General features: G+C 40.0%; 1 protein-coding gene across 1 annotated transcript; it reads right to left on the bottom strand.

Moving 5' to 3' along the window:
* Positions 1 to 1017: 1017 nt before the first annotated feature.
* Positions 1018 to 12541, bottom strand: ntrk2b (neurotrophic tyrosine kinase, receptor, type 2b). Its single transcript, XM_026297670.1, is given in 16 exon segments — positions 1018 to 1203; positions 2929 to 3087; positions 4439 to 4679; positions 5415 to 5587; positions 5711 to 5841; positions 6608 to 6796; positions 7605 to 7704; positions 7874 to 7929; positions 8249 to 8590; positions 9066 to 9198; positions 9698 to 9834; positions 10018 to 10169; positions 10262 to 10330; positions 10416 to 10487; positions 10597 to 10671; positions 12345 to 12541. Coding segments are annotated over 16 exon segments (2412 nt in total).
* Positions 12542 to 15771: the final 3230 nt, after the last annotated feature.

A 15771-nucleotide genomic window follows, 5' to 3' on the forward strand; every position in this document is an offset into this window, starting at 1 on the left:
CCAAGTCCTTATTTTCTGTGCTTTAGATACACCAACTGAAAAGATTGGAAAATGAGAAGAGCACTCCAACAATACTTAAACACCACTTTGTTAATACAGATGATGATCTTGTGTAAAATATGAACAAATATTTACAGAAATTATGACAAATTGTGGCATTATTTAAAAAAATGGTGTAAAATGCTGTATGCCCTTGTGTTTTATAACCTCAATGCTGATTTTACATACATTTACAAGTCCCATTGGGAAGTTAACAGGCATCTATGAGAATTTGTATGGGCTTCACTGTTATTTAAACTTATGTATATAAGAATATAAACATATGTTTGAAATTAAAAAAAAAATCACTAATTTAAATTAAATGCTTATTTGAAAAAAGAGTCAACATTTATAAATTCTACAAATATTAAAAGAGTCTGGGACATAGAAAAAATGTCAGGTGTAACTTGAGGAGCACTTCTAACTTCTGGCAGATTATGTTGCTTTGTGTGACAAAAAACTGTCTACAATGTTATGTCCATACACTGTCTATTATGGAGAGACACATTATTTTCCCTTTGTTCATTCCCAGCACATATTCAACATTAGAGAGTGATCATTTAGTGCAGTGAGTGTAGACTGAATAAACCAGTAATCAGTGTGTCTGATTACTGGGTTTAATTTGTTTTTATATACTGTATATCTAGAGTTGTGATGGTTTGCATAAAGTTACTTAATCCTGTATGCATTTTGGTTTCTGTTTTCTGAAATGTTCCTCAGTAATTTCTGCAAATGATAAAAGAAAAAGCAAAAAAAAAATCACTCAAAATTTAAGGCTTTTTTCAATGTAATGAGGACATAGACAGTAGCATTTACAGTAACATTTACAGGCAGGTACTGTACATAGACACACTCACACAGGCATACAACCTTCATTTCCCCTTCTTCTCTCCTTATCACTGTGTGCAGACAAACACGCAAACACTTGTCCACATACGAAGCCCCAGCACGCAAACTACATACACATACAGTGATGCATCAGCCCAGTATGTCCAGGTACACGGGGGAGGCCTTGGCGAAGCTCTGGAGCATGCTGTGAATCTCCTTGATGTTCAGTCTCATGTAGGGCTCCCTCTGCCAGCAGCCCAGCATCAGGTCATACACCTCTTTAGGACAGGTACGGGGCCGCTGCAGCACACGGCCCTGGGTGATGCACTCAATCACCTGCAGGATACAACATGACAATAAACTGTCTGCTGTTGCTGTGATGTTCATATCAGAATAATATATATAATAACATTTTTCAAAAGCAGCAAAGGACCTCAACTGAAAACAAAGTCTATGATTTAAAAATTATAATCAAGTCTGGAGGGCCACTGGTGGTATAGCGGTAGTGTGCCCGTCCTCGTACGCAGGGGAAGCCGGCTCGACTCCTGAGCCGGCCGTCATAGACTACCTGCATGTCTTCACTTGCTTTCTCCCCTAATTTCCTGTCTCTCTCCACTGTCCTATCAAATAAAGGTAAAAACTGCCCAAAAAATAAATAAAAAAAAAACATTATTATCATATTCTTATCATGTATCCAGAAAATCCTTTATTATATAACTGATAGTTTCATTGCATCTTTGCTTGGTTTTCATTCAGATGGTTGCCGAATAATAATCAGGAAACTCTTTTTGCTATGTATTATTAGGGATGACATGTGACCATATCTTTAAGATATACAGACTTTTACTCCCAAGCATTGGTCAGGCTCCAAAAACAGCAGCTCCTTCATCTGCAGTAAGTCAACTGAACAGCATCCCCCACACCCCCTGTCAAGATTGCTGTCTCAGTCCTGTTTAGGCCATTCTGCCACTCTCCATCTGCCCACCAGATGTCCTCTGACTCAGAGTCCCATTCACCTGACCCCCACCCAGATCCACCAGCTCATGTCTCCTATTCTCAGTCACTGGGCAAGCCCCACCCACCCACACACCTGTTCCCATTTTCCTCATTAGCTCCCCTGCATATGTACTGGCACATTTCCACCACCATGGGCACACTTCCTTGTCATATTGTCCTGTCATAGTTAGTGAAGGGAGCACAGTCCGAGAACAGAATGCAAAGGCAGGCAGGCAGGCAGGCAGGCAGGCAGGCAGGCAGGCAGGCAGGCAGGCAGGCAGGCAGGCAGGCAGGCAGGCAGGCAGGCAGGCAGGCAGGCAGGCAGGCAGGCAGGTGCAATCAATAAACTACTATGAAAAGTGTTATGATGATGCCAAAGGCTTCCAGGCAAGAAGACAGGCACAGAAAACAGCAGGCATACGAAGTGAAAAGGAAAAATCTAAGTAACAGGCCAAAGGTCAGAAACAGGCAGAGTAAACAGGCTGAATGGAAAGTAGTATAAGCAGCAGAGATGATCTGGCAAGGAGCTGACGGACTAATATTCTCACAAAGTGTAATTCACACTAAGTCTAAAAATGTGTGTTTTATCCGTGTGTGTGTGTGTTTGTTTGTTTTTTAATGTACCTCAAATGCCTCAATGATTTGTGTGTCATATCTTTGCTGCTGTTCACCATTTTGGTAAGTGGGCCAAAGCAGCAGGCCAAGCAGTCGGAACTGCAATAAGTAACTTTCCATTGCTTTTCCCTGGTGTACAGATGTCCTGCTTCACCCACTAGCTTTGCCTCTAGCCTGTCCCTTCAACCTCCCGCAACTCTCACTTGCCCAGTTTTGGAATTCATAATTTACATCATCTGCTGCATCTGGTTTTTGCATATTTCTCAGATTATTCAAGCTTCCAACCTTTAGACTCTTACAGCGTTGCCATCAGCAGCAACACAAACATGTTTAGTGTCAAGTGTCTCTGTGTTCTGTGTCCATCGTTTGTCTGAGTGTCTGTGCCAACTAAAGCAACTCGGAATAGGACAGACAGGTTCTCATGCAGGGCAGACAGAGTGCGACTCTGACCTCATTGTTGGACAGCTGGTACCAGGGCTGCTTGCCATATGTGAAGATCTCCCACAGAACCACACCCAGACTCCACACATCACTCTCTGTGGTGAACCGCCGGTACATGATGCTCTCTGGGGGCATCCAGCGGATTGGCAGCATTGTATGACCGCCCACCTGCAGGGGTAGACAGTCTACAGTCTCAGAGAACAGTCAGGATTTACATCATGTACCAGCATTAGTTTTTAAAAGTACTTATATTTAATGTACCCTTATTGATGTAAATCCTGTAGGTTGTACAAAATATTAGAAACATGTCTCAACAAAAACTGAACATGATCCGCTTCAGCAAGGGAGGGCTGTTGTAATAAAGTGGATTCATTTTACATTAGTGGACCTAATAAGCTGACAGCTGAGTGTATTTTTATGGTGAGCAGTTAAATTTAGTCTGTCTTCTTCTATCGCCTATTTCCTGTCTAGTAAATGCATTTCCTCTGTTACTGTGTTTCCTTTTATCTGGTTAGCTTTACTTCCATCTTTTCGCTTCGTCACCACAGCATGCTATAAAACAAACAAATCGGTCGCTCTGTACTTGATAGCAGGACAAGTACAGCAGTAAAAGTACAGTGCTTCAATACAAATCTGCTTACATGAATGAAGGATCATAAGTTTAGGTGTACAAGCATAACAGCATTATACATTATACAATATATTTTGCTTGTTTAATTCACTGCAAATATTTGCAAATGCAACTGTACTGTTTTTATAGCTAATCTAATTCAGGAAAAGCTTTGCTTTTGTTTCCAAAATAAAATCTGCATTGTAGCTGATGAGGCAGCCTCATACTGTGAACTGTGTTTATGCTTCTACCTTCTGTTTGACAGCAATGTTATCAGGAGTTGGTTATAGGCCCTCTTTAGGGTGAGCGTATTGGATGCAGGCAAATGCATCTGGAAGGTTTTTTTTTTTTTTTATGCATTTGTAGATTTGACTTCACTTTAGGCAGCAGAGGGCACTGTGGGATTCCTACTGGGATCTGAGATGCAAAGGAAGCAATAAAACACCTCACATCATCTGTTTCTCAACATGATGTATTTTATTCTTTTTTTCCTGGTATTATATCATCAGGAACTTATAAGGTGTAATTCTCTCATAGGAATCAATGGCACATACTGTACAATACCTCCTCTATAGTTTGAAGCTGGAAGGAAACATTGACTCCTTTTCCAGGGAAAAAGAAAAACTACCCAGGCATTTTTTTTACTTATGACTATGGAAAATGTAATTTTATGTAGATTATAGATTTTTTGTGGTATTAAAAATAAATAAAACATTTCTGGTTAAAGTAACATTTTATGTACCTACAAGGTTATTTCAAACAAAAAAAATTCTAATTACATACTTGTAAATATATATACATATATATATATATATATATATATATATATATATATATATGAAAAGGGCATTAGGTATTAGAGTAAGAGACAGGGATGAAGGTGAAGGGGAAAATGATCAAATTACTCACTCTGTAGTAGTCTGTGCTGTAAACATCTCTGGACATACCAAAGTCTCCTATCTTGACCAGCAGGTTTTCTCCTACCAGGCAGTTCCTAGTTGCCAAGTCTCTGTGGACAAAGTGCTGGGAGGCCAGGTAGACCATGCCAGCAGCAATCTGTTGGGCAATGTGCAGCATCTGGGACTGGGTGAGCTCCACCAGGATACTGTGTTGACCGTCTGCCATCAACACTGCATCAGGACCGTGGGACCTGCACCCAGAAACAAATCATCAGATCTTCAGTGAGTCTCATCACTGGATAATTTAAAAACACAAGGTGTGTAATCTTATTATCCTCCCAGCAGAGTTAGCAATATTTCCAAAATTTTACTTGAATACTGTAATTTTTTTTTAATTATCTGTATTTTTTTCACAGAAAATACCATAATTTTCAATGCATACTTAAAAGAATAGTTTGAAATTTTGTGAACTGTGTTTAGTCTTTCTTGCTGAGGTTGGTTTCTTGTCGTGATTATCAATACCACTTTCATGTATGTGTGCTAATTAAGAAGCTGGACCCATAAATCCGTTAGCTCATGGAAACAGAGGGAAACAACCAGCAAAGGTCTGTCCAAATATAATAAATTTTATAATGCTTCCAACATTAGCATGTTAAAGCTTGTTTAATCTGTGCAAAAGTGTAAAACACAAGTGGTGTGTTTTATGGTGGAATCCAGAGGGTCTAATGATCCATGTAAAGCCACAGCTTGTTATCTTTTACACTTGAGTTCTTGTACAAATTAAAGAGAAATAGATAAAAGTGTTTATTAGTGAGCTGTAGAGGTGCTAGTTTGGAACAGAGTCATTTTAGCTGTTCTTCCTGACTTCAGTCCAGAAAGCAGAAATCTCATCTTAACTCTTGGCAAGAAGAGCCATACATAGACATCCCAGAATGTCATCTATCTGTAACACATGGCAGTACTTATAGATGTCAAAAAGATCCTACCTGAGGAACTTGTTTAGGTCACCATGTTTCATATATTCAAACACCATGATGAGCGGGTCACTCTCCACACACACCCCATAGAAGGTGACAATGTGTTCGTGCTGCAGGTTGGTCAGGAGCTCAGCTTCTCTGTAGAAGTCTGCTCGGCCGCTCTCGCTGGCCTCTTTCAGAGTCTGAGGAAAGACGATGATGCCTGGTAAGAAACCTTATCTACAGGAATGTACGTGTAGACAGTTGATTTCACTAACCAAATGACATAAATTGATTATTTGAGTGAGAAGCTTCCTGATCTGCACCTTCACTGCAACATGAATCTTCTCCTGGTCTGGTGTCAGGTTGTAGCACTCAGCGAGAAAGACCTTCCCAAAGGCTCCCTCTCCCAGCTCCCGCTTCAGTACGATGTTGTGTCTCTTTATGTGCTGGACAACTTTAATGCAGAATAAGAGAAATCACTCTCAAGGTCACAGGACCGCCTTGAATATCTAATAGGTAGCATGTAAAACCCACCAATTTAGCATTTATCATCAGTATATAAACATAATCATTTATAACACAGTATAATGTAAATGTTAAGTGCTATAGCTGTCTATGTAAAGCTTCATGTGAGCCAAGTGTGAGTGGAGCCTGGTGCATAAACATACACTTGTAAAACTGTTAATACCAGAGGTTGTATAATAACTTTTTAGACACTGTCTATAAATGCTAATCATAGGGAGTGTTACCATAAAAGATGTTCACTTTAAGGTTAGGATTATTGTGTTATAGTTAGTTAAAACGGACTTCCATGATTTACTTACTACAAAATCACTTAATCTACTTATAATTGAGTCAGTTAAATATAATTTCTAGAGTAAATATGCTGTGGTATGTGCTTGATTTGTCTGACAAACAGTCCAGAATAATTTAGTTTGTAATGATGTAAAGTGAACAAAAGTAGCTGGAACCAAAAAATGTTTAAGACTTAATTTGCAGTCAGTGGACTGATTCAGCAGTATACAGTATGAAATCCACCCCCCCTAAAAAAAGCACATGCGCATAAAAGAAACATCTGTTGGCTAGTTGTCCGGTTTTCCTGCAGAGCACGATGCAGTAGGATACTGATGTTAAAGCTGGCGTCCAGCACTGATCCTTGCATGGATTTATCAGAAAAGGTCTGGGTTACCGGGCATTTGTCGAGTGAGGCGGTAACTCACACGTGTCAGATTTCAGCATGCTGCCAGAGTTACGGAAGTACTGTGGGTTCTCAATGACGGGAATCTTTGTCATTCCAATGATCACTGCATCTGGACCCATCTCCGAGGACGATGGGGTGTTGTTGCCATTGGAGACGTGATGAAGAGGGCTGGCAGAGTCATCGTCATTACTGATGACTGAGGAGGAGCCTAGGGAGCCACAGAGAAGGGGATGGAGAGGAAAGAGAAGACCGGGAGTGGGGATGAGGCAGGAAGAGATGAGAGGGGAAGAAGTGTAGGGTGGTGGTCACAAGGGAGGAGGTAGAGAAGTATGAGAAGGGTTGGAGAGAGAAAATAGACAGGACTTGGAAGTCCAGGTTGTATATTGACAACAAGCTTTAAGATGATCAAAGGCAGCCATGGTTCAGAATGAACACAAACGCTTTCCTTTAAACCCCGGTAAAAATGTGTGGAACATCTAATTATCTAATTCCAGGTTCATAACAAACTATATTGTCAGTGTCATCAGGAAGCAGACTTTTAATAAATAAAAGTATATATATATATATATATATATATATATATAAGTCCTATAAGTATTAGGCCTTGAGTAAAACAAGCATAGCTGGAGTGTAAACAAGAAATAATAGTTTGACAATTAAAGAAATATTCTTATTTGCGTTCGGTGTTATATCTCAGTTGTCTTTATTGATATATAAATTTCAAGAAGTTTAATTTACACTTTTACTGTGATTCAGGTATGTATGATGATACTGCTCTTGTCTTGCCAAAAATGAATGATGAGGTCAAGTCTTGTGATTTTAGAAAAAGGAATAGTTCAACATTTTGGGAAATTATTTCAGTTCCTTCCTGCCAAGAGTCAGATTAATATCATTCCCATGTCTTCATGCTAAGTTTGAAGGTACAGCTATCAGCCAGGTAACTTAGCTCTGTACTAGTACAAGAAACTGGCAAATTGATTAAGTTTATTTTTTAAATTGTTAAATTACTAGTTTACCTTTTATACCAAACTTGGAGTTTCGACCGTATTTCAGAATAATCACCATCAGAACACAGCCAGTTAAGGCAACTCCTGCAATTCCCACAACTACATACATCTGGAAAGAGAAAAACGTTGTTTTAAAAATAACTTTTTAAAAACATAAAGGGTGGCAAATTAAATCACAGATGCCATTTTAGACTTTTTAACAATAATTCACCAAAACAAGACAAATATATATCTTTGATTGAACTGACATACACAACCATACTCTGGGGATCACTTACTGCAACACTGTCGTCCAACGGAGGGAGTGGCGAGTCTGGAGAAACACATCAAAATTCTTGTCTGAATATGTGAAAATAATCATTAAGTGCAAACAACTGATATTTTTGATGAGTCTCATGTTATATAAAAGTGTTAACACCTACCAGTGGTGTCTGGATGGAGAAAGGTGCAGCCACAGGCCACAGAAGGAGAAACATGGACATCATAGAAGAGTTATTGTCAACAATTGTTATTAACTTAGTAAGTACGATCATAGTTAGTTGTATATAACTGAATCAGTACTTACAGTAGTAGAAAGGCTCATCTACTAAAAAGAAGAAAAAAGTCAGTATTAGTAGTTTGTAAACAGAAACTAGCTGCAGAAATGAGCTGACTTCTGTAAAATTAAGAAAACGGTATATGGAGACCTGTGTGGTCGATGTAAGGTGGGTCGATGAACTGTGCAGTCACTATCTTCTCGTCCCAGCCGTACTCATTCTTTGCCACCAGCCTGTACACGCCATTGTGAATATGTGTGGGATTGACTAGCTGCAGGCATCCGTGGTCCTCGCTCTCGGTGGACAGGTGGATCATGGTGCGGATGTAGTCCTGCTCCTGGAGAGGTACATCCTCATGGTACCACTGTAGCTCAGGTTTAGGGTTCCCTGTCACGCTGAAGGGTATGCACCAGTGGTGGTCTCGCTCTGGCCTCAGCAGCTGCTGGATGGTGGGGGCAACTGACACGGAGGCAACAGTAGAGGAAGAGTAATCACGGGATGATAGGAAATAAATGCCAGGAGGAAAAGCCACATTCATGGGTTTAGAGAGGAGTCGCAGGCCGGGATGAAAAGCACGGGGAAGAGAAAGACTCACTGCGTAACATTTGAACACTGACATCAGGAAAACATGGATGAGGAGATTGAGGAGAAATGTGGCACAAGCAGAGGAGTATGACAAGGCATGAGGAGCTTCACAGGAGGAAGAGTTATAGACAGGAAATATGAAGAGTCAATAAGATTTGCTGAGAGACAGTAATGATAAACTGAGGCGCCTTCTGTTTCACTGGAATAAAGCAGTCCAGAAGAAGGCATTAAGAAGTTCATCGGGGAGGAAATTAGATAGATTAAACTTGCAAATGTAAATATAATTCCACAAGATGCATACTACAGTTGGTTAACATTTACAGTCAGTGGTAATGATGTGAATACTTACAGAGAATATTGAGCTGAAGGGTGGCCTCCGTCTGACCCACCATGTTCGCAGCACTGCATATGATCACCCTGCCATTATCATCAGGAGACAGCCCCGACAAGGTGAGGTTGCTCTCCGTTTCCAAAATATCAATCTATAAACACAGCATTGTTTTATGCATTAGACCACGTGTCCCATGTAGGTTCAACTGTGTGTTGTTATTGTGTGTTCGAAGTTGCATTAATGTTACAGTTTTACTGGGCCAATGCAAGTCTCAGGTTTTCCTATTTGCGAGTTAAGGAACAATCTTTTTTTGTTTTTGTTTTTGTTTTTTTTTAAGATTATTAACAGACCCCATGAAATATCCACAGCTAATATCTTTGTCCACCTCTCAGCACCTTCTGACTTCCCTGTGGTGCTCAGGCCATTGGTTCCTTGCAAAGATGTAAATCTTTAAAAACAGATTATAGACTTCCTAAGAGCTGGACAGTGTTGTTTTAGTGGATAAAACCCAAACAGGAGTAAAAACAAATGTTTGGTCTAATTTTAAAGTATACATATATTGCTCTGGTGAGATTTAATGGCAGCACAATGCTCAAAATAAAGTGCAGTGACCATCAGTTCAAACAGAAAGCACAAAGGGACCAGCTCACCTCGTTGGGGGTAGAGAGCATATCGCGGTTCCACTGGATCTTAGGAGGAGGAGACCCTGAGGCACTGCACACAGCTGTGATGTTACTCCCCTGCATCTCGGTTACGGTTTTGGGGGTGATCTCTACTTTGGGAACCACTGTGGAAAAAAAAAAACAAAACAAAAACACGCTAAAATTCAACATCTGACCAGATATAAAACTTTACATAGACTGATTTCTTTCCATCTTGGTTTCGAGCACATATTTCTATCTTCAGTAGGCAATTTCATCTCTTAATGTCCAGTATGCCCAGTATTTATGATGATGTGGTTTCACATTACCACAGTCTGGTAGAGTGAGTGTGGCAAAGGCCTTTGTTGCTCCCCTGCCATCTGTACAATTCAGATCTTGACCATCCGTTTCTTCTTGGAGCCTTAGTTTTATCCACAAGTTCTCACAAGCACAATCCAAAGGGTTTCCGGACAGGAGGAGCCTAGGTCATGAAGAGGCAGTACATCAGAAACTCTTGTGTTTCCCAGAAGAGAAAGCAGTGTAGTGACAATTTTATGTACATGTGACACTTACGGAAATGTTGAGTTAAAGTTCTGAAATGTTCTCCATGACAGTGTTGATACATTATTGTCTCTGAGATTTCTAAAAGGTGGGGAAAAACAATACAAATCTAAACAAGGCGTACGTCAGTGAAATAACTTAAGAGGGTCTTCAAAGTTCTTCTTACACGTATTGAAGTCTTGTATTGTTGGAAAATGCATCAGATGATATAGACTTCAGCGTTGTCTTCGTCACTGTTCTGTTGGGAATTAAAATGCAGAGTTATGAGGTCAGTCAGGACTTTTGTGTTTAAGCAACAGCGTCTTTTAATTCCATGTAAATCACTAGAAACAGACTGGAGTACTTACAGGTTTCTGAGGTTTATGTAGTGCTTCAGACTGTTGTTATTGATGTCAAACAGCCTGTTTTGATTAGCAATGTATCTGTCAAGCAATATAAAGGAAAGACCTGTTAGATGCACAGGTGGTCACCTAACTAGCCAACTGTGTCACTGGTGTTTGTGTATTTTTATAAAACATGACAATACAATGTGAATACAGCAGTGTACACACTGGCAGTATGATGAGTAAAATAATGACTTGTATAGTTGCTGAACAAACACTGAACAAAACTGAGCTTTTTAATAAAGACCAAAATGTTTCCACCTTTATGATGTAATAATCCCACATTACCATGATTTTTTTTTTTTTTACTATTTTTGATTAAAATGACACCACGCATGTAGTATTAGATATGAAATATCCTGGCCAAAGGCAGTAATCGATATCACTTGAGGTACTTTTGAAAATATAAATCAAAACTTGAAATCCTGTTTTATTTATGGCAACAAACTAAAAATTTCAAATGAATTACAAGGCATTAAAACCAGTTAAATACATGTATGTAAAGATGAATCCATTGTTTATTATCTTAGTTGGTGGTGCAGCACTAAAGGTCTGAATTATAAATGAAAAGAGCATTTATGAGCTTCTTAACTGGCCATTACTATACATACTGTAGCTGAAGTAAACAAACCTTTAGGTGGAGACACATTTCCTTCACGTGTGGGTTTGAACATTTAACACCAGAAAGCTGGCAATATAAGAACAAATATTAAGCAATCTAAAGCTTTAGGGCTGCTTCAGGAGTTATGGCTTTATTTCCAAAGTAAGTAATAGAAATGACGCACAGGAATTAAGATATTTAGAAGGTGGAGCTGACAACCCAAATAGTTACCGGTTTAGTTTCAAAGATGATGACTGCATGAATGTATCAGTCAAAAGTCCAGTCACTGTAAGATGTTCTTTCCGGGGACATTTACAACGTGTAGGCTGCTCTAAGACTTCTTTCATTTGTGAATTGAAGAACTACATTTATGACAGGCTGATGTGACTCCAGTCTGTCTGTCTCAGAAAACTCCTCGCCTCCTCTCCATCCTCCACTGGGTGCCAGTTGTATACTTGTGTGGAGTTGTAGCAGGTACACTCCGGCACAGGCCTACACACTGACGCAGATAAGGCTACATACCTGTGAGTAGCCCATCGCCGGCAATATATAACTGATAACGGTCTCATGTGTGATCCGGCAACAAAGTGGTCATCTGGAAATACCGAGGCTGTTTGACACCGCCGCCCAAAAGCCGAATTAACACATCAGAGCCTGCGCTGGGCCTAAACATTTACTCCGTCACTCTGGAGCTGTTTTGTAAAGGAAAACACCGACTAATCCAAATAAGCCTGGCGCGCACGATCTCACCACCATTACGCACGCACGCACACATACACATTGTCGTCGTTAGTGGCACGCGCAATCCACATCACCGCCACACAAACACACACACACGCACACATATACTAGGCTACATGATCTGACAACACTGCTGGTCATTCGGATAAAATCACAAATTTCGTGTTTCTATTAAAGAAGAAATGTTTCTATTGATCTTTAATCCACAAAAACGAGAAGTACTGTCAGGCCCATTCTTGGTGTTATTATTTTTCTTATCATAATTCTAGCCCTCTGGTATTATTGGGACCTACGTTTGGAAGGTAGTTCTTTACGCATTGCATCCTAATAAGTTCATAAGCTGTCTGCACGACCATTTTCATACACTTACATCTCGGTGATGTTTTCCATGTCATCTAACGCGAGGGCAGGGAACTCCTCGATCCCTGGTTCAGAATCAATACAAACAATCCTTGGGATGGTGCAAGTGCAGGGTATGGGGCAAGCATCGCTAAATCTCCACAGCCCCATCAAAACCAAAAACAATCCAAGACGAGCCATGCCATATTCCCCCGCGCTGGAGTCCATCGCAGGTCCAATGATATCCCACTAATCCCCCCAACAGAATCTGCTCAAATTGAATAGTTGTGAAGATTTCCTCCCTCTTCGCCTTTATCTGGCAACGTTAATCCTTTCGACTCCGCAGAAAAAAAAGACTACGGCGTCGGTGAGGAATGCGCAGAGCTAACTGGTTTAATATCAAGATGCCATGCACTGGCCTTCAGTCTCCGCAGAGCTGGTATCACGCTACTGCATATCGATGCCGTGAAGCAAGGTGTCAAGTGGTCCGTCCTGGTGCTGCTGCTGCTGCTGCTGTCTCACTCCTCTATCTCGGGTACAGAGTGTCCGCCTGTGCCTTGTAAAACAAATATGAGGTGTTCCAGATGTTCAGAGATCAATAGGCAGGGCACCCACGAGCGATTTCTCATATGTGTAGTGATGGAGAGGCAAACAGGAGAGACTGCACAGTGGAGTAAGGATGCGTGGTGGTGCTGCGTGTGTAGGGAGGAAGGCTACCTGCATCCGTCTATCGATTATCGCCGAGGACGAACGCATCTCTCCCAGCCATCACTGGAATTGGGTTTATACGGGAGATTGCTGCGATGCCACCCCGGAGATGTATTTCTGACAATCTGAATCCCAAATTCATAAGATATCACTATTTTAATCACACAGAAAAACCTACTGCAGTTTTGTTAAGCTGCACAAGTGGTCGGTTGTGGGTCAAATGCCCTGTTTCATGACCACAACAACAATTTGGATTTAAACTCCTGCGCTGGAGTTGTTCTGAAACCACACAGTGGATGAAAGCAGCGCTTTCCCCACACCAGCAGTGTTGTACGGTTGGCCATAGGCCTATAGTGTGACGTACGGTTGATGCACAAGACGGGTTGCATCTATGAAAAATACTGTTTTTGCAAGCTTCAAATTTGGGTCTCACTTCAAACACTGGTCAGTGCACTACACAGGAGACCATGAAGCAAACTGCTATATGTTTTTCCATTCTTCTCTCAAAGAGAATTTGGACAAAAATAGGCCAGTTGTGTTTTTGTACTATAAATTTTGGCACATATTTACAGAAAAACTACACTACAACCAACTGTAAACACACTATGGTACATGTTGATTGGAGTTTGAGAAACCCTGACCTCTTAAATAAATTTGAATTGAAGATTTGAATTTGTCAACAATATTTAGGTCCTTGCACTGGTCTCACCCATCTGTAGTCTGTATTTGTTTCTCAGGATTTAAACATGTACTTTTTTAACCTTTAATGTCCAAATTGGGGCACAACCTATGTGTCTTGTTTTTCAGGGCTTTGAGAGTCCTCAATATCAAGGTGATGATATGTTTGAAAATGATGAGATAAATCCTGTTTACCAGTGGATTCCTAAATTTCACTCATAATGAGGAGGCATACGGAGAGAGGACACATGATCTATGACACAGCCTGGATGTTAGTGTCGCTATGGTGACTTGCTTTTTACAAATAGCGCGGACAATGTCAAGTGTCGCTATGGTTGCAGATGAAAATATGTACGCAGGGTTTTTTATGAGAAACATCAAGAACTGAATTATATCCGTCTCCATGGTAACATCAGAGTATAGGAGAGGGAAGAGAGCTCTTTATTTTGCAATGGATCCTTGCCTATATCTGAAGGAGCATGACAACACTGAGAAAAAAGCTGTTTAAAATAGATCAAGTATGGACATAATTCAGGCGCATGATTTGCAATAAATGGGGTAAGGTGGTGGCTTTGGATTAGTAAGTCTGATCTCAAGGTCTTATCATCTTATCACTGCAGAAAAAAGAGAATCTAATTGCACATTTCCCAGGAAGGTTTAATTTCAGATAATCAAAAGCTATGGAGTATAATGATGAGCATTCATTGTCTGTGCATTATGCTATTTCTTTTAAAGATGAGAAAATTACTTGTGAATTCAAATCATTTTTTTTTCTTTAACAGAACTGTATAGCAGATTTGATCATTTAGATGTTAACATTTTTAAAGACCTGCAGCCTGAATGATGTCCTTATCTTGAAAAAATCCATATCTTGAGGTGGTTCCCCTCAGTGAAACATGAGTTTGAACTTTGCCTTGCCCCAGCAGAAGACATAAAATCTAGTGTGGGGAAGTTATTTAACACTGAGTATTTTGGTATGTCAGACCAAAAAGGATATTCATCTTTTTGTACATGTAGGCTAGTTTTGTGCCACTTCTTCAGCATCCAGCTCCTTGAACCCCCAATCCTCCTCCAGGTCTACCACCAGCAGACCTGACTTGAACTTTGTGTGGAGTGATGCAGCCGTGACTCAGTCCACTGATTTAGATCCTGCACTGTCTCCCAGTCTAGTTTGGATTACAGACAATGTAACAGTCAAACAAGAATTTTTTTTTTCAGGCACAACAGCTTTTATGTATTTCCAACCGTACATTTTAATCAGTCATGTAATGTCAGAAAACAATCCCTGTGCAAAAACTCTGTACCACTTAAACACACTACATACAAATTATAAATGATCTGTTTACACTTTAAAATACACACCATGCTTTAAAGAGAGACCAGAGTCACATTCCTTGATTGTGTGGACATACTTGGCCAATACAGCTGATTCTTGTTTTGAAAAAAATGCTAGATCCACACAGTGTTTCCAAAACTTCAGTTGTCACATAGGATTCATACATTATGCTTTATTGTAAAATCAGCACAAGAAGACTGAACTTGCGTTCATCAATAGCTAGCAGGAATAAAACACACTAATGGTAGAAAAGGGTGAAACTTAGGAATAAGAGCTTACAAGTAATTTTAATAATTTGATACAGATGTTTATTGTTGCTGCTCAGGGGGTTTTGAGCTTCACATGTAACTGTTAAAAGGCTTTCAACAAGGTTGTCCTGACATGAAAGTTCACTGGGCGTGATGAGGAGATATAAAAATCCCATTTAAGTATTGCTGTAGTTCATGTTTGTTGTTTTTGTTAGGCTAAGAATCCACTCCTCCATTAGCCCTTTCACTTTCTTCTCTGTGATAATAAAATAAATGGCTTTATCAGACCTGATCTCCGCAGCTGAACTCTAGTCTTTATAAATATACTGGGCTCTGTGGACAAGATAAGTAAAACAATAACTCCATGTTGATTTATAATTGTGTTTGTATTAGAACAATAGTAAACCTCAACCACAAAAATAAGAGGTAACTCCAAAAGTGTTTAATAAATCTGCCATCATGCACATATCCAAGGAGTCAAGGGACCC

The sequence above is a fragment of the Mastacembelus armatus genome, chromosome 12, assembly GCF_900324485.2.
Source record: "Mastacembelus armatus chromosome 12, fMasArm1.2, whole genome shotgun sequence".
NCBI classification, from domain to species: Eukaryota; Metazoa; Chordata; class Actinopteri; order Synbranchiformes; family Mastacembelidae; genus Mastacembelus; species Mastacembelus armatus.